This window comes from Thalassophryne amazonica, chromosome 21 (genome assembly GCF_902500255.1).
Source record: "Thalassophryne amazonica chromosome 21, fThaAma1.1, whole genome shotgun sequence".
Classification (NCBI taxonomy): Eukaryota; Metazoa; Chordata; class Actinopteri; order Batrachoidiformes; family Batrachoididae; genus Thalassophryne; species Thalassophryne amazonica.
This window is the reverse complement of record NC_047123.1, coordinates 7,532,479-7,552,645: the sequence shown is the minus strand read 5'-3', so window position 1 is coordinate 7,552,645 and position 20,167 is coordinate 7,532,479. Positions and strand designations below refer to the sequence as shown.

General features: G+C 39.5%; 1 protein-coding gene across 1 annotated transcript in view; it reads left to right on the top strand.

The window, feature by feature from the left end:
• Positions 1-20,167, top strand: part of LOC117502538 (exostosin-1) — an 851,279-nt gene that overhangs the window by 670,537 nt on the left and 160,575 nt on the right. The window contains exon 4 of the mRNA XM_034161580.1: positions 11,146-11,239. Coding sequence (XP_034017471.1) covers positions 11,146-11,239 — 94 coding nt within the window. The remainder of the gene's footprint in view (positions 1-11,145; positions 11,240-20,167) is intronic.

Below are 20,167 nucleotides of genomic sequence, written 5' to 3'. Positions count from 1 at the left end.
CGTCAGAGAGGTCAATCATACAGAGGATGGTCAAGGTCATTGAGGTCAAATATCAGATTGCTGTCACCCTGATTGTCTTCATACCCTCTGGCACTATTACCTGCTTGCAATAACAGTGTAGGTGATTGTAATGAAGAATTCATGACGAGGTCTCTGAGTGCTTTTCAGGTTGAACTTGTTGTTCCAAAACAGGCATCTTCAGAAGTGCAAAGCTGTCTGTGACTTTCTGGCAGTGACAATGACCTTGTCTCAGGGTGACAAACACACACACACAGGTGCAGCGACAGCAGTACAACGCTCTCTCATCATCAAAAGTATCACACACATTATAGAGGCAGGTGGATGTGCACGTGCACGTTCATATGCACGCACACACACATACACGGGTGTCTGGCTGTGAAGTTGTGGGGGCAGTTGATCTCCAGACAGATCAGGCTGCCATATGAAATTTCCTCTGGCCAGCGGTAGGATCATGTGCACACATGCATGCACACACATACACAGTGACAGTATTTGAGAGAGCGTGCAGCTCGAGCTTTAAAGTCAGACTTGGTCAAATTGAAGTGACTCGCTCATCGATATTGACAGAAGTCTGACATCAAATGTCAAAAAAATGCATGTTGACTTGAGAGAAACCAATTATTTGCTGCTAATTTCAATTTGAAGCCGAGTAATGACTTGCCGCTTTGTTATTATAATCCAAACTGTTGCATAAATATGAAAGCAGAGTTGTCACAGACGTCTGCAAGAACCCAGCAGGAAGCAAACCGTGGTGAGATTTGTGCATGCTACTTAATACTCACGCTGCCACATTAAAGCACCGCAACAGTCATCAGATGTACAAACACTTTGTCGTACGAACTGGTGTGAGCAAGAAAATAAATATTAGGGGAAAAGAAGCAGGTTTTTGTTCTTGAACTGCTTCAAAAAGGCCCACGGACAAATAGGATAAACCACAGAATGTTTAAACACTGTAGAATATGTTGAGAGGAAAAATGCAGAGAGTTTTTCTCATTTTTTTTTCCAGTTAAACATAATTAGTATTTTATCTCAACCAGGCAATGCAAAGGGGTGAGATTTCATAGACATTTGCATTTGCTTCACTTTTAACACCCCAGGATTTTAGATGATAGGTAGGGTTACCCTAACGCTTTGAGAATAATTTAATAACAGCACTGAATTATACTTATGTAGATGATGATCTCTACTTTTGCATGACATGGTGGTAACTGTGTGCATTAATGTACAGGGTGAGCCAATAAAATGTTATCACTTTTTGATCGTACACAAGTTTTTGAAATGAGAACTTATTCGAAAATTTTATTTACAGACTTGTAACAGAACCATCAAATTAACATTTGATACCAAAGGTTTCCCACGTTGTCTCTTGTTTTCCACACAGTTCAGTAACTGATGACATTTTTTAATTGTACGACTTAAAAAGTATTAACATTTTATTGGCCCACGCTGTATGTAATGAGGATATTCCACATTTTGCAAATGATAAAATACATTTTCTGAAAGATGAAGTTAAATTTAATGCATATTACATAGAGCAACTTGGTTGCTTAGCTGAAACTTCGTTCCTACTCTCCTATGGTCATGATGGTCGGGTCATGACCGAAGGAACTGGATTGCGGGTACAAGCAGCCGAAATGAGTTTCCTCAGGAAGGTGGCTGGTGTCTCCCTTAGAGATAGGGTGAGAAGGTCTGTCATCCATGAGGAGCTCAGAGTAGAGCTGCTGCTCCTTCATGTTGAGAGGAACCAGTTGAGGTGGTTTGAGTATCTGGTAAGGATGCCTCCTGGGCTTCCCTATAAAGGTATTTCAGGAACATCCAGGATGCCTCCTGGGCTTCCCTATAAAGGTATTTCAGGAACGTCCAGCTGGGAGAAGACCCAGGACTAAGTGGAGAGATTATATCTCCACACTGGCCTGGGAACACCTCAGTATTCCCCAGTCAGAGGTGGTAAATGTAGCTGAGGAAAGGGAAGCTCGGGGTCCTCTGCTGGAGCTGTTGCCCTGGCGACCTGATCCTAAGTGGTTGAAGATGTTATGATGCTCCTTTTGTTGCCTGTGTTGGCCAGAGTTAAGTCAGATTACTTTGAAATGTAAAGAGTAACTGAATACAAAACAATACATTTGGAATACTTATGGGTTACTTCAAAACCAATTACTGAAAATAATGTACTTCATACTCAAAATGAACATATGATATGACATTATTTTATTATTTATTTTTTATTTTTTTGTTGAGCTGCTAGTAGCCAGTATTAGGGTTGGGATGACAAATGAAAATCATTAGTCGACGAGTCAGGTACCATTAGTCACCGAATGGTCGGCGACTAAATTTGACATTGAATGAATTCAGCCAATTTTGATTCTTCATGGTGAAACTCAAATGTGACATTTAAATTAACAAATAAGCACAAAATCACAAATACAATACAAAGCATTAGCATAAAGACAATACCTGCATTCATTTACTCGGCATAGACTACCCATTTGAGCTGACTAATTCACCTGCCAAGGTTGAACACACTTTCTTCATTGTGTCTTTGTCTGAGATTTTGCCATGTTGTCTTTTTTTTTTTCTTTTGTCTGTTTTCTTATTTCATTTCATTCATTGGTTTTATGTGTGTTTATTCTCTTGCTGGGTTTTTCTGCTTGGGTCTGTCTGTCTCTATCTCTCTTGTCTGTCCTTGGGTTCTTGGTGGTGGGCGTTTGTCTTTGGCCACTCCCTTGTTCTAGTGCTTTCCACACAGACCTGTTCCTAATTTTCAGCACTTGGGATTATATAAGATCACTGGGTGCTGATAGTCCTTGCCAGATTGATGTGTCTTGTGCCTTCTCTCCAGCTCTGTTCTTCGTGTTCCATAGCCCTGCCTGCCGTGTTTTGTTTATGACCTCCTGCCTGTTTGAATGACCATGCTTAAGCCTGATGATTTTTGTACTGCTGTGTTTTTTTGGACTACCTCTTTGTGTACCAACCTCTGCTATCCTCACCTCTAAAGCCTTTTACCAACTAGAGCTGGTGTGAGCCTCAAGTTTGTGTCCAAACATTTTTGACCAACTGCCTGTCACATTGAGTGAATGGAGTGATCCACTGACCCACTGAGTGGGTCATGTGGATGAGCAATGGTCCTGAAAGAATTGGGATGAACTCATGGTGCATCACTTATGAATATGACTCTTCTGCATTTAGATGTTTGTGGTCTCCACTGGATCTTTCAACCCCAGAACATGCTTGCAGGATATGGGACATTTTGTGGGTGTTTGAGATGTGTCAGGACTGAGGTGAGAACTGGAGAATGTCCAGTTTCTTTGACTTATCTGGCATCGATGCGATCACTAATTTATTAGTATTGTCTATTTTGCTGGGTTTCTGGTCTTTGCAACCTTGTCCTTTAGGCCATCTGTCATTATGATCACTACACTACATCTGGTTGCTTAGATGAAACATTTCTGTTACTGCATGTTCTGGCATTTCTATATTGTTTTATTTTGTTAGTATGGCCAAAGCAGATGGCCACCTCACTGAGTCTGGTCTACTTAATTCTGAAAAAAAAACACCTAAGGGAGTTTTTCCTTACTGCTGTCATGAATGTGCTTGTTCACAGGGCAGGTAAAGTTTAAACCTTGCTCATGTGAGGTGTGACTTATGTTGTGATTCAGTTCTGTATTAACAAAGTGAATTGACATTTCTTATGTTGGCATAATGGTACAATGCATCCAGAAAGTATTCATGGTGCTTCTATTTTTCCACATTTTATGTTTCAGCCTTGTTCAAAAATGGAGTAAATTATTTTTTTTCCTTCAAAATTCTACACACAATACCCCATAATGACAATGTGATTTTTTTGTTTTTGCAAATTTATTAAAAGTTTTTAAAAAACTAAGAAATCACACATACATTCTACAACTATTCTCAGCCTTTGCCATGAAGATTAAAATTGAGCTCAGGTGCCTCCTGTTTCTACTAATCATCCTTGAGATGTTTCTACAACTCAACTGGAGTCCATCTGGGGGAAGTTCAATTGATTGGACATGAATGAGACAGAAACACACCTGTCTACATATAAGGACCCACAGTTGACAGAACATGTCAGAGTACAAACCAAGCATTAAATCAAAGAAATTGTCTGGAAACCTTTGAGACAGGATTGTCTTAAGACACAAATCTGGGGAAGGGCACAGAAACATTTCTGCTGCTTTGAAGGTCTCAATGCACACACTGGCCTCCATCATTCGTAAATGGAAGATGGTCAGATCCACAAGGACTCTCCCTAGAGCTGGCCGCCTGTCTAAACTGAGTGATTTGGAGAGAAGGACCTTAGTCAAGGAGGTGACCAAGAACCTGATGGTTACTCTGTCTGAGCTCCAGCATTCCTGTGTGGACAGAGGAGACCCTTCCAGAAGGACAACCATCTCAGCAGTAATCCAACAATCAGGCTTGCATGGTAGAGTGTCCAGATGGAAGCCACTCCACATGGCAGCCCGCCTGGATTTCTTTTCTGTCTTTTGCCAAAAGGCACCTGAAGAACTCTCAGACCATGAGAAACAAAATTGTCTGGTCTGATGTGACAAAGATTGAACTCTGGCATCATGTTTGAAGGAAACCAGGCACCATCCCTACAGTGAAGCATGGTGGTGGCAGTATTGTGCTGTGGGGATGTTTTTCAGCAGCAGGAACTGGGAGACTAGTCAGGATTGAGGGGAAAAAATGAATCCAGCAATGTACAGAGACATCCTGAATAAAAACCTGCTCCAGAGCACTCTTGACCTCAGATTGGGGCGAAGGTTCATCTTTCAGCAGGACAATGACCCTCAGCACACAGCCAAGATCTCAAAGGAGTGGCTTCAGGACAACTCTGTGAATGTCCTTGAGTGACCCAGCCAGAGCCCAGACCTGAATCTGACTGAACATCTCTGGAGAGATCTGAAAATGTCTGTGCACAGACGCTCCCCATCCAACCTGATGGAGCTTGAGAGATGCTGCAAAGAGGAATGGACCAAACTACCCAAAGATAGGTGCACCAAGCTTGTGGCATCATATTCAATAACATGAGTCTCTAATTACTGCCAAAGGTGCATCAACAAAGTATTGAGCAAAGGCTGTGAATACTTATGTACATTTGATTTCTTTGGGTTTATATATACGAGGGCTGTCCGTAAAGTATAGGTCCTTTTTATTTTTTTCTAAAACTATATGGATTTCATTCATATGTTTTTACGTCAGATATGCTTGAACCCTCGTGCGCATGCGTGAGTTTTTCCACGCCTGTCGGTGACGTCATTCGCCTGTGAGCACTCCTTGTGGGAGGAGTCGTCCAGCCCCTCGTCGGAATTCCTTTGTCTGAGAAGTTGCTGAGAGACTGGCGCTTTGTTTGATCAAAGTTTTTTCTAAACCTGTGAGACACATCGAAGTGGACATGGTTCGAAAAATTAAGCTGGTCTTCAGTGAAAATTTTAACAGCTGATGAGAGATTTTGAGGTGATTCTGTCGCTTTAAGGACTTTTCACGGTGCGAGACGTCGCGCAGCGCTCTCAGGCAGCGTCATCAGCCTGTTTCAAGCTTAAAACCTCCACATTTCAGGCTTTATTGATCCAGGACGTCGTGAGAGAACAGAGAAGTTTCAGAAGAAGTCGGTTTCAGCATTTTATCCGGATATTCCACTGTTAAAGGAGATTTTTTTAATGAAAGACGTGCAGGCGGATTGCAGCGTCGGCTCGCAGCCGCCGCGACGCTCCGCCACAGGAAAAACACCTCTGTTGGAAGCCTTGAGGACAAGTTGGAACATCTCCAGCTGATAAACAATTTCTCATATACTCACTCCACTGAAAGCCATCAAAAGCCGCCTGGATTTTACAAATGGTTATCAACACGGAGATGTTTTTCCTGTGCCGCCGTGCCGCGTCGGCCGCGTCCCGACGCGCGGACCCGTCCGCACGTCTTTCATTAAAAAAATCTCCTTTAACAGTGGAATACAGGCGAATGACGTCACCAACAGGCGTGGAAAAACTCACGCATGCGCACAAGGGTTCAAGCATGTCTGACGTAAAAACATATGAATGAAATCCATATAGTTTTTGAAAAAAATAAACAGGACCTATACTTTACGGACAGCCCTCGTATATATATTTAGAAACATTTCCAAAAATGTTTTCATGTTTTCAGATGCACTGTAATTGTGAAAACAACTCAACCCAGGTGAGACTCAAACCAAAAGTGATCAGCTCTGGAGGCTGATGTATTATCCATTTGACAAACACATGGTTTTAATCACTTTGTTTGCAGTGAGACCAAAACATCACTTAATGTCATGGTTCCATTCATTTTACTGGTTTGATTTCATAAAAAAGTGACATGAAATGGTCACATATTGGTGAGTTCTACAGACTATAATTCAGAGTTTAGCCTGAAACAGCTTGTTTTGTTCTGACTTCTGTGACACATAGCACAATTGATTAAACATCACTAAGGGCCCCTTCACACATAGTGCGAAGTTTGGATGAAGTGCACACTTAGTGCGCATGACCGTGTAATGTCATCCCTGCCTCCAACGCCTCGTACACCTGTTGCTACAACTATTTGCGCACACTGGCTGGGTTTTATTTATACCACATCAGTGGTGCGATGTGGTTCCACACGTACCGGTTGGTTTTTATTTTTTTTATTTACACCACATAAGCGGCGCCATGTGCTGCACCTGGCGCTGTTCCTGCTCGAAAGATATCGCACAAACTCTCGCAGTGGGTTTGTGCATGCCTGCCAGTCGGCTCGATGTTTCGTGCGCTAATTTCAAAGTGTTTTCACGCTGTTTCGCCGTTTTCATCCAAACTTCGCCCTATGTGTGAAGGGGCCATAAAGGTACTGTGCAATCCTGCGTGGAGGATTGTGGTGCCAGTGATGTTCATCTCCAGAACCACTGTGGACCACGTTTAAGAAAAACTTCCATTATTAATTTTTGTATTACAGAAAAATACCTCAAGTCAAAAGATACACAAAATGTATTGTAGAAAGAAATGTTTTAACTTCTATACAAAATGTACTTTAGAAAGAAAACTAGTAACCTCTGTTAATAGAAATGTACACAAAATGTGGTTTAGACAGAAAAGTAGTAACCCGGTTAAGTCAAAACATACACAAAATATACTGTAGAAAAAAGTTTTAACTTCGTCGAGTCAAAATATCCACAAATTGTATTGTAGAAAGAATAGTTTCAACTTCTTCAAGTCAGAACATTCACAAAATATATTGTAGAAAGAAAGGTTTTAACTTGTTTAAGTCAAAATATACACAAAATGGGCCTCATGTATCAATGTTGCACACTTGTGGCGTAAATTTATGGCGTAAACTTGAAGTACACCAAAGTCGCCGTGACATGTATCAAGCAGTGCGCACCTGCCCATTTCTGGCGTACGCCTGACGTGATCTTGATAAATGCGGCGGGTGGAAACGATCGGAATTATAATAAACACGCCCATAAATATTCAGACTCCACTTCAGACACACCCTCATTTTACGACATGGAAGCCGGGAAGACGGCAATGAAAAAGAACTCCACCAATCACGACGCGTGCCAATAGAGCGTCAAAAGCGGCCATCGTATCAATTGTTTTGTAGTATATAATCAATAAAGTGTGACAGTGGGCCCTCATTAATCGCTGGAGTTACGTTCTAAAAAATAGCCCGTAACACGTGAAACCGCGATGTAGTCAGCGTTATTTTTCACAATTATTATAGACGTTTCAAAGCTGTAAAACCCCTCACTACACAGTTTATACACTTTCTCAATCAGGCATGAACATTTTCTCACTTTTGTCTTGTGTGTAAACACTCTCAAAGTTCAAACCTTAGTAGGAAAATAATACCAAACTGTTTTCAGGCCCAAACATTTGTTTGAGAAATAAAAATAGAACGTTTTCCTATAAATAATTATGATGGCATTTAGAACTAACGAATTAATTTTAACGATCAACGAACGAGGTCGGACACATAAGAAATTATTAATAGTGACTGACCAGTATTTCACAGATCGGGCCTCTGCGTCCTGGCGCCGCGCCTTTTCCCACTCACATCTCGCTGCAGCAGGTGTTTGTTTCCATGTGACAAACACAGTTATGAGTAGTTGTTGGCGCTCTTTTCTCTTCTGGGCAACAAGATTCTTATAAACAGATACGCAGAACACAGAACACTGTAAAAAAAGGCACGCAAAATTGGACTAAATACTCCGCGAGACTCCGAGGCCACGACAGGTGAACGGCGTTATAGCGAGGGACCACTGTATTCTCTTTTCACATGTCAATAATTCTTGACGTGGATATTTGCTCGCTCAGTTAATAAGACACGCCTAATCTGTCAGATTTCTTCATTTTTTAAATGTATTTCTGTATTTATTTTATTGTGACAACCGAATGGAGACAACAAAACCTGGTTGCAGCACAGGCGAATTAAGTGAATGACGAAACTACAGTTGTTATTATCAATTTCATAGTCTAAAACGATCACACCACATGAAGTTAAGCTCAGCGCTGCTCTGGCTCCAGGCTCGACGTCTGTCTTTGCAGTCAGCGCTGTGGCCACGGATCGTGCTCCATAACAATCCCGCAAAGGCAGGATTTGTATTGATTATTATGTAGTATAATCAGGAAAGTGTTATTTATGTAACATATGCATTGATTTGTATAATGGCACTGTTTATCATGTTGATCATCTTCATCTTTATGTGGATTCTAGCGCTGGTTCATTTTGGTGTATAATTTACGCCACCTCTCGACCTGGTGTATATTTTCAGCGCAGCGTACGCCAACGACCACATTGATAAATGCCAAGTAGCGCAGCCGTTTTGGCGTACACCCCATATACGCTCAAATATCGCCGTACGCAACGTTGATACATGAGGCCCAATATACTTTAGTAGTAACCTCTGTTAATAAAAATGCACAAAATGTGTTTTAGACAAAAAAGTAGTAACTGTGTTAAGTCAAAACATATACAAAATGTATTGAAGAAAGAAATGTAGTAATGTTGATCGATGTGCACAAAATATATTGTAGAAAAAACATTGGTAAACTCATTCAGGCAAAAATACACAATGTTTTGTAGAAAAAGGTAACCTCATTTAGTCAAAATACACACAAAAGGTATTAAAGAAAGTGAAGTAGTGACCTTGTTAAGTCAAAATATGCACAAAATGTATTGGAGAGAAAATAATTGCTAAACTAATAAAGACAAAATATGCATAAAATAATAATAACCTTATTCAGTCAAAATATACACAAGGCAATATAGAAACCAAAGCAGTAACCTAGTTGAATCAAATCAAATCAATTTTATTTATATAGCGCTAAATCACAACAAACTGTTGTCCCAAGGCGCTTTATATTGTAAGGCAAAAGCCATACAATAATTACAGAAAAACCCCAACGGTCAAAACGACCCCCTGTGAGCAAGCACTTGGCGACAGTGGGAAGGAAAAACTCCCTTTAACAGGAAGAAACCTCCTAATCTCCGAATCGAAATATACACATTTCCTAAGACTGTGAAAAAGCCTAGGCACATGCCCCAAGGTGCCACACACACACACACACACACACAAATGTTTAAATCTTACCCACCCTCTGAGTCCTCAAACTGGTAACAATGGTAAGTAAAAACTCTACAAGGTGTTTTTGTTTGTTTGTTTGTTTTTGTTGTTTTTTGTTGTTTTTTTTGTTATCGGAAGAAACTTCAAGCAGATTGAACTCAGTGGGGTGACCGTCTTCTTTGGCCATGCTATCAAAAAATAAAATAAAAAATAATAACAATGAATGTTCAGAATAAAAATACATGTCATTTTATAACTCACCCAATTAAGTCAAAACACACACAAAATGTACTGTAGAAAAAAAGTTTGAACTTGTTCAAGTCAAAATATCCACAAATTGTATTGTAGAAAGAATAGTTTCAACTAATTTAAGTCAAAACAACACACACACACACACAATGTTTAAATCTTACCCACCCTCTGAGTCCTCAAACTGGCAACAATGGTAAGTAAAAACTCTACAAGGTGTTTTTGTTTGTTTGTTTGTTTGTTTTTGTTGTTTTTTGTTGTTTTTTTGTTATCGGAAGAAACTTCAAGCAGATTGAACTCAGTGGGGTGACCATCTTCTTTGGCCATGCTATCAAAAATAAAATAAAAATTACTAACAATGAATGTTCAGAATAAAAATACATGTCATTTTCTAACTTACCCAATTAAAGGGTCATATGATTTATAATAAAAATGATTAAAAAAATGTATAATAATTCAAATTTGGTGCACTGTGATGAACCAGATTAGCTATATTTTGCTTATGAAGCACATCACAGACCTTTCTGCCACCTATTGACCACTGCCATCTGCTGGACTCGCCTGGTCTTGTTGCAGGGAATAAAATTATCATTTCATACATGATGTGGAAGATCTTGACAGTGTGACCCGTACAACCGGGGCAACACAGATTGTAATGTTGGACTGTGCTGTTTGTGTATTTTTGCATTTTTGTTTTCTTGTGTGTGTTATTTGGTAGACTGTCCTAAGTGGTGGGTCACCCCACTCAGTCTGGTCTGCTTGAGGTTTCTTCCTCCAAAAATGCCTGAGAGAGTTTTTCCTTACTACTGTCGCCATGTGCTCACTCAGGGGGGTTGGTAAGGTCAGCTCTAAAACACGTGAAGCACCTTGAGGCAGCTTTGTTGTAATTTGGTGCTATATCATGGTGTTTGTTGAGGTTCTTTCATTGCCAAAGTCTCAGTCTCATGGTAACTAAGGCCATTGCTGCTTCTTATGAAAGACCTCATGTCCTTCCAAAAGCCTTGGATCACCGTTGCTCTTTGTATTTGATATCTTTGAAGGTTGAGGAAATGGAAACGTGGAGACAGAAATTGAGGTTTTTATTATTTTATATTACTATGAAATTTGTTTTGTTCAGCCCTCAAATGTTACAAAGCATCAGTTTTAGAAATGTGAAACATATTCGGCACTCTCTCTTTCTGTGTTTTGTTATCGGAGCACCGTATTGATATTCTGTTTTAGGCTTTTTGGCTTGTGTTCTGTTTTCCTTTGTTTCATCCTGTGCTGTATTTATTCCCTCCTAATTTCATATACGTGTGTTTTTGCAGGTACGACTACCAGGAGCTGCTCCTTAATTCTAGTTTCTGCTTGGTCCCCCGGGGCCGACGCCTGGGATCTTTCCGCTTCCTGGAGGCCCTGCAGGTTTGTGTGAATTTGCATTCATAATTTTACATACTGTAAGTTTGCCCGTGTGAAAAATGATACATTGGAACAATGTGGGGAATATGATTTTTTTCTTTGAAGAATAATGTATTTTTCAGGAAGTGAGAAGAAGACAATAACTATAAACGTGCTCCCAATGCAAAGTGTTAACACCCCACATATTTTGACCCATACAATCATGTGACTAGAGAAAAAAGGTGCAGGTAAAAGCTGCGTAGCCTAGCTTTATCAACACAATAGCTCTTCGTGATAGCTTAGCTACATAGATAGATAGCTAGATAATAAGCTGAAGCTGAATGGTTTTAGCCATGCTAATGCTCCCCAGAAGCATTTACTGAAAAAAGTCTGAAGGACCTAAATGATCTGGTGAGATAATACATATTAACAAATATGTGATTTTTCTAGTATATAATTTGCACCGTAGTATAAGTCGCAGGATCTCCCAGGACGTCCCTTCGGGTTTTCCCTTTTTCCAGCCGGAGTCAACACTGCAAATCCAAGATAGATCTGCATGTTGATTTGGCACAAGTTTTACACTGGATGCCCTTCCTGATGCAATTCCACATTACACAGAGAATTGGCAGGGGTTGTCTTGAAAATGCAACAGTCTGTTCTAGAAACTAGGCATTCAGTCTCTACCCACCACTCCTGCCCACTCACAGGACCTCCCAAACTTGTTTACAAAAGAAACACGCTCACCTGTAGCCTAATTTTCATGTGTTGTCCATGACCATTTATGAAAATCATGTAATGAAGAATTATCCATGACTAATGTTGTAAAGTTTAGATGTGCTTACAACATTAGGCCCTGTGTCATTATCGCATTTTTTTTTTTTCCTTGACGGAAAGGCACTGAGGGAATCGCCCACAAATCCAACCACTTTCAGCATTTTCAACTGGGGGAAAAAGCACTTCTCGTGGGATCTGTTTCATTCATTCATTCATTTTCTATGCCCACTTGCTCCAGTCAAGGCTCACAAGGGGGCTGGGGTCTATCCCAGCAGTGATAGGGCGTAAGGCGGGGTACACCTTGGACAGGACACCGGTCTGTCGCAGGCATGTCTATGGATGTCTTTGGATGTGGGAGGAAGCCGGAGAACGTTCTCTGGCTTCCTCCCACATCCAAAGACATGCAGGTTAGGTGAATTGGAAACTTTAAATTGTCTGTAGGTGTGTGAACAGGTGTGTATGTGTTTGTTTGTCCATATGTGACCCTGTGACAGACTGGTGTCCTGTCCAGAGTGTACCCCACCTTACACCCTGTGACTGCTGGGATAGGTTCCAGCCCCACCGGGACCCTTAATTGCAGTAAGCGGTTATAGAAAATGGATGGATGGATTATATTTATTATTATTATTATTGGGCAGGCGTGGTGGCCAAGTGATTAGTGCACTTGTGCCCAGAGCACGTTTTGGGTTGAAGACCACCACTGTCCATTTTACATGTAATGTGGAGTTGTGAGAAGAAGGGCATCCAACAAAAAAAAAAAATTCTCGGATCTGCTTTGGTAACCCCAAGTGATAAAATTGGGAAGTCAAAGGAACTTTGGTCTTAGTATTATTATTGATAATAACAAACAATTGAATTTTCAGTTGTAAGTTGCAAAACCTCACAAACTAGCAAACAAACAATAATAAATAATAAAAAAAAGAAAACATGAAAATGAAAAATTGACTTGATCATTTGTCCAATTACTTATGGCCTGTGTGTTATTCCTAAATGGTTCATGGTTACTAATTATTATATAAATGGTTATTAGGCTATAAAATTGTTCAAGGACTGGCACCTCCCTACTTAGCTGACCTAATTAAACCCTACGTACCCGCCCAGGCTTTGCGTTGTCAGGGTGCAGGACTACTTTGTGTCCCTTGGGTGAATAAAAAGTCTGCGGGTCATCCAGCTTTCTCTTATCGTGCCCCTGTTCTGTGGAATGATCTCCCTGTGTCAATAAAACAGTCAGATTGTGTAGAGACTTTGAAGTCCAGACGTAAGACGCACTTGTTTTCCCTTTTGTATGACTAGCATATTGGAATATTGTGTTACTATGCTTTTTATGTTTTTACTTTTTTTATTGTGCCTTTTTAATCTTTTAATTCATTTTGTTTTGTTTCATGCAGGTGACTCTGTTGTGATTTGGCACTATATAAGATGAATAAATTGAATTGAATTGTTCTCATTTTGTTCCACCCCTTGTGGTGGTGCCCAGAGGCAACATTGAAAAAAAATGCCTCGCTGTCCAAATACTTCTGGTCCTGACTGTATGTGTTCATCATGTAACACCAGGCTGCTAATCAGTTAATGATTTTACAAAAAGTAGTGTGTAATAAAATATACTATCACTCAGTGAGGGAAAGTGGGAATAAACAAACAGCATCAAATTGTAAAATCCATTCAACAACTTTCCAATAAGAAATAATTAAATGTGCAAAAATAGCAGCAGTAGCTAACTATTAATTAATTAGAGCAAATCAGCATGATATGAGTCTTGATTGTGTTTTTTTGTTTGTTTGTTTGTTTGTTTTTTTTGTCTGTGTGTTGTGTGCAGCCCTCTGGGACATTTTGTGATTTGGGGCCACACTAATAAAGTGAACTAAATCAAAATAATTGAAATTGATTTCTTTGATTGTCTTACAGAAAAATAGACTGCTGTGGAACTTAATGCAAAGCTGATACTGCTTCATAATTAAATTTAGTTTGTGACATGTCAGATCATCCACCAACATGCTTTAGTTCAGCTGATATTTTATTAACTACCAGAACAAATGTTAGTTAATCACCATATTTTATGATACAGGTCGAATATACTTGGATGGTCTAAAGCAACAGAATAAAATTGGGGAAAAAAATTTGTAAGATTTCATTTAAAGTTCAAGTTGGACTGTAGTCTTGAACAAACAAAGCTGAGAGATTAAAGGAGATTTGCAAAATATCGCGTGCATGACCTGACTTTGCACATCCTTGGTGCTATTATTAATATGGTTTTATGAGAACAATTTCTGCTCATGTATCTCTAATATTTATATGGAACTTTTGTTCTTCTTGTCCAGGACTACAGTTCTGCTTTGCAGTCATTGAAACAATTTGGCTTCATTTATAAACACTAGGAAAAAAATTACATTAGAGTAAGATAAGATCAACTTTATTTATCCCAAAGGAAATTGTTTGCCAGAGTACTGAAACGGTAAACAATGTTTGTTTGTTTTTTGTTGTTGTTTTGTAATAAGTACAACAAATTTAACAACAAATTAAATCATATTTTTGGCAACTGCGTCGTGGGTCCCATAATGGTTTGCTTTGGCGTGAAGTGAGTGGCGTGAGTTTTGAATTCTTTTTTGAATTTTGAACATTTTTGAAAAATTTCCAAGATTTTTGAAAATGGAATCAGTTCTTGCCTATGACAATATGAATCTTAAGTTAAAAAAAATCATTATGATATATGAAAAATTGTGGACTCCACGCTGTTCACAAACAAACTAACAAACACGCAGGGGTGAAAAAAATAACCTCTGTCCAACTTTGTTGGTGGAGGTAACAAGACGGCAAACCTTCAGACTCAGGGCCGAACCAGATATTTAAGATGAAAAGCAACAGGAAAACAGATATCAGGTGTTAATGAAAGATGAAAACATCTGTGGTTTGAGGATGTGTACACACCTCCTTTGTATTCTCAGTGGTGTATCTGGAGAAACAGGCCCCTTCTCTGGCAGGGAGATGACAGTTTGTCAATAGCAATAAAATCAGCTGTTGGTTTTACAGACCAATGAAGCTGTCATACAACTCTGTGGTTGCCTGTCTGGAGCTTCACTGAGGCTCTGACAAGGTTCTGCCAGCAGTCACGACGATAACACCGTTATTCATCAACTCTGAGCCTAGATTGTATAATCTCATGTTTTCAGAATATTTGTTTTTCAACATCCCAGTAAAAAAAAAAACCTCAGTTATTGTCAACATTTGAGGTATTACTAGCATGTTGACCGTGGGGATCCATGGGTAGTGTTTATAAAATAGGTAGCTGACATTTTTAAGGGTGGTAATAAATTACACAGTCTCAATAATGATTTAGAATGGCGTGTGAGTCCAGAATGTTTTAATAAAGTTAGACCTTAGACCTCAACAATTTTTTAGAAGAGGAACTCAACCCTTTGATTTCCTGCTGTCCTTCCTGTCTTAATGTATTTAGAAATTGTTTAAGTTCTTGTTATCATATACACACTATTATTATTATTATTATTATTTAATAATGGAATGGCATGTGAGTCCAAAATGTAATTATCAACATTCATTGTTCACTGTTCTTAGTTAATATCAGTAGTTTCGAAAAAATATTAGTCCCATCAATGTTCCCTTTTTGGTGGCACTATTATTATTATTATTAATAGTAGTAGTAGTAGTAGTATTCAATAATGGAATGGCATGTAAATCCAGAATGTAATTATCAACATTCATTGTTCACTGTTCTTAGCTAATATCAAATCAAATCAATCAAATCAATTGAGGATATCAGTAGCTTCTGTAAAAATATTAGTCCTATCAATGTTCTGTTATGGTGGAACTATTATTATTACTACTATTATTGTTATTATTATCATTATTCAATAATGGAATGGCATGTGAGTCCCGAATGTAATTATCAACATTCACTTTCACTGTAGTTTCTCTAAAAATATTAGTCCTATCAAGGTTCCATTTTGGTGGCATTCACCCGTGACCCAAAATACATAAGCATACCAAACAGCAAATGTCAGCTCTCCCCAGTTTGTCCGTGATCAAGGTTATACAAGGTCCCATGCTGGAATGGCGTGTGAGTCCACAACTGAATTATCACCATCCACTGTTCACTCTTGTTATCTAATATCTCTAATTTCTCCAAAAATATTAGTCCTATCAACATTCTGTTTTGGTGGTGTTCATCCTTATCCCAAAATACATTAACATACCAAACGGCAAATGTCAGCTCTCCCCAGTTTGAATGCATACACGTACACAGAGGCCACTTCGCTTTTAATATATAGATGACGTGCTAACAGTGAAAGGTCACAGTGGATATATGAGGAGTTTTACTATGATGAGGGGAGTGCCACAGCCATTTTCAGCTTTTCACTTTTTTTTAACCTTTTGCTGATTTTGACTGGACTGATTAGACCTACATTTTATGAAATACTCAAACCAGCCAATCTGGCACCACAAACATGCCACAATCACAGTCATTTAAATCACTTTTCATCCCCATTCTCACACTTGGTTTGAACCTAAGCAGACACTCGTGGCCATGTCTGCAAAAATAAATGCAACAAGGTTCTGAATGACATATCCTGATCAAAAATGACTCCAAGATTTCTCACAGTATTACTAGAGGTCAGGGTAATGCCATCCAGAGTAAGGATCTGGTTAGACACCATGTTTCTAAGATTTGTGGGGCCAAGTACAATAACTTCAGTTTTATCTGAGTTTAAAAGCAGGAAATTAGAGGTCATCCATGTCTTTATGTCTGTAAGACAATCCTGCAGTTTAGCTAATTGGTGTGTGTCCTCTGGCTTCATGGATAGATAAAGCTGGGTATCATCTGCGTAACAATGAAAATTTAAGCAATGCCGTCTAATAATACTGCCTAAGGGAAGCATGTATAAAGTGAATAAAATTGGTCCTAGCACAGAACCTTGTGGAACTCCATAATTAACCTTAGTCTGTGAAGAAGATTCCCCATTTACATGAACAAATTGTAATCTATTAGATAAATATGATTCAAACCACCGCAGCGCAGTGCCTTTAATACCTATGGCATGCTCTAATCTCTAATAAAATGTTATGGTCAACAGTATCAAAAGCAGCACTGAGGTCTAACAGAACAAGCACAGAGATGAGTCCACTGTCTGAGGCCATAAGAAGATCATTTGTAACCTTCACTAATGCTGTTTCTGTACTATGATGAATTCTAAAACCTGACTGAAACTCTTCAAATAGACCATTCCTCTGCAGATGATCAGTTAGCTGTTTTACAACTACACTTTCAAGACTTTTTGAGAGAAAAGGAAGGTTGGAGATTGGCCTATAATTAGCTAAGATAGCTGGGTCAAGTGATGGCTTTTTAAGTAATGGTTTAATTACTGCCACCTTAAAAGCCTGTGGTACATAGCCAACTAATAAAGATAGATTGATCATATTTAAGATCGAAGCATTAAATAATGGTAGGGCTTCCTTGAGCAGCCTGGTAGGAATGGGGTCTAATAGACATGTTGATGGTTTGGATGAAGTAACTAATGAAAATAACTCAGACAGAACAATCTGAGAGAAAGAGTCTAACCAAATACCAGCATCACTGAAAGCAGCCAAAGATAACGATATGTCTTTGGGATGGTTATGAGTAATTTTTTCTCTAATAGTTAAAATTTTATTAGCAAAGAAAGTCATGAAGTCATTACTAGTTAAAGTTAAAGGAATACTCAGCTCAATAGAGCTCTGACTCTTTGTCAGCCTGGCTACAGTGTGAAAAGAAACCTGGGGTTGTTCTTATTTTCTTCAATTAGTGATGAGTAGTAAGATGTCCTAGCTTTATGGAGGGCTTTTTTATAGAGCAACAGACTCTTTTTCCAGGCTAAGTGAAGATCTTCTAAATTAGTGAGACGCCATTTCCTCTCCAACTTACGGGTTATCTGCTTTAAGCTGCGAGTTTGTGAGTTATACCACGGAGTCAGGCACTTCTGATTTAAAGCTCTCTTTTTCAGAGGAGCTACAGCATCCAAAGTTGTCTTCAATGAGGATGTAAAACTATTGACGAGATACACTATCTCACTTACAGAGTTTAGGAAGCTACTCTGCACTGTGTTGGTATATGGCATTAGAGAACATAAAGAAGGAATCATATCCTTAAACCTAGTTACAGCGCTTTCTGAAAGACTTCTAGTGTAATGAAACTTATTCCCCACTGCTGGGTAGTCCATCAGAGTAAATGTAAATGTTATTAAGAAATGATCAGACAGAAGGGAGTTTTCAGGGAATACTGTTAAGTCTTCAATTTCCATACCATAAGTCAGAACAAGATCTAAGATATGATTAAAGTGGTGGGTGGACTCATTTACATTTTGAGCAAAGCCAATTGAGTCTAATAATAGATTAAATGCAGTGTTGAGGCTGTCATTCTCAGCATCTGTGTGGATGTTAAAATTGCCCACTATAATTATCTTATCTGAGCTAAGCACTAAGTCAGACAAAAGGTCTGAAAATTCAAAGAGAAACTCACAGTAACGACCAGGAGGACAATAGATAACAACAAATAAAACTGTTTTTTGGGACTTCCAATTTGGATGGACAAGACTAAGAGTCAAGCTTTCAAATGAATTAAAGCTCTGTCTGGGTTTTTGATTAATTAATAAGCTGGAATGGAAGATTGCTGCTAATCCTTCGCCTCGGCCCGTGCTACGAGCATTCTGGCAGTTAGTGTGACTCGGGGGTGTTGACTCATTTAAACTAACATATTCATCCTGCTGTAACCAGGTTTCTGTAAGGCAGAATAAATCAATATGTTGATCAATTATTATATCATTTACTAACAGGGACTTAGAAGAGAGAGTCCTAATGTTTAATAGACCACATTTAACTATTTTAGTCTGTGGTGCAGTTGAAGGTGCTATATTATTTTTTCTTTTTGAATTTTTATGCTTAAATAGATTTTTGCTGGTTATTGGTGGTCTGGGAGCAGGCACCGTCTCTACGGGGATGGGGTAATGAGGGGATGGCAGGGGGAGAGAAGCTGCAGAGAGGTGTGTAAGACTACAACTCTGCTTCCTGGTCCCAACCCTGGATAGTCACGGTTTGGAGGATTTAAGAAAATTGGTCAGATTTCTAGAAATGAGAGCTGCTCCATCCAAACTGGGATGGATGCCGTCTCAACTAACAAGACCAGGTTTTCCCCAGAAGCTTTGCCAATTATCTATGAAGCCCACCTCATTTTTGGACACCACTCAGACAGCCAGCAATTCAAGGAGAACATGCGGCTAAACATGTCACTCCCGGTCCGATTGGGGAGGGGCCCAGAGAAAACTACAGAGTCCGACATTGTTTTTGCAAAGTTACACACCGATTCAATGTTAATTTTAGTGACCTCCGATTGGCGTAACCGGGTGTCATTACTGCCGACGTGAATTACAATCTTACCAAATTTACGCTTAGCCTTAGCCAGCAGTTTCAAATTTCCTTCAATGTCGCCTGCTCTGGCCCCCGGAAGACATTTGACTATGGTTGCTGGTGTCGCTAACTTCACATCTCTCAAAACAGAGTCGCCAATAACCAGAGTTTGATCCTCGGTGGGTGTGTCGCCGAGTGGGGAAAAACGGTTAGAAATGTGAACGGGTTGACGGTGTACACGGGGCTTCTGTTTAGAACTACGCTTCCTCCTCACAGTCACCCAGTCGGCCTGCTTTCCCGGCTGCTCGGGATCTGCCAGAGGGAAACTAACGGCGGCTAAGCTACCTTGGTCCGCACCGACTACAGGGGCCTGGCTAGCTGTAGAATTTTCCACGGTGCGGAGCCGAGTCTCCAATTCGCCCAGCCTGGCCTCCAAAGCTACGAATAAGCCAAATGCCAAAAGGCTTTTCTGTCTGTCTAATCGTGTAATAATCAATGCTGTCAAAAGCTGCGTTGAGCTCCAGGAACAGCAACACTGACATCTAAATCAGTTATACAGATTAAAATAAAAAGTTTGCTGTTTGCTTGTTTCAACTTTGTGTAATCATGCACAATGGGACATTTTGAACAATTTCTTTTAAAGTTAGATTTTGAAATCTTACACATTCTACTACAAGTGATATTTAGCATAGATCAGGATAAATTACAGGCTATGAAATAATGCCAACATATTAGTTATTCTGGAGAGGTAATTGAGAAGTTTTGAGGCTGACCCAGTTAAAGTAG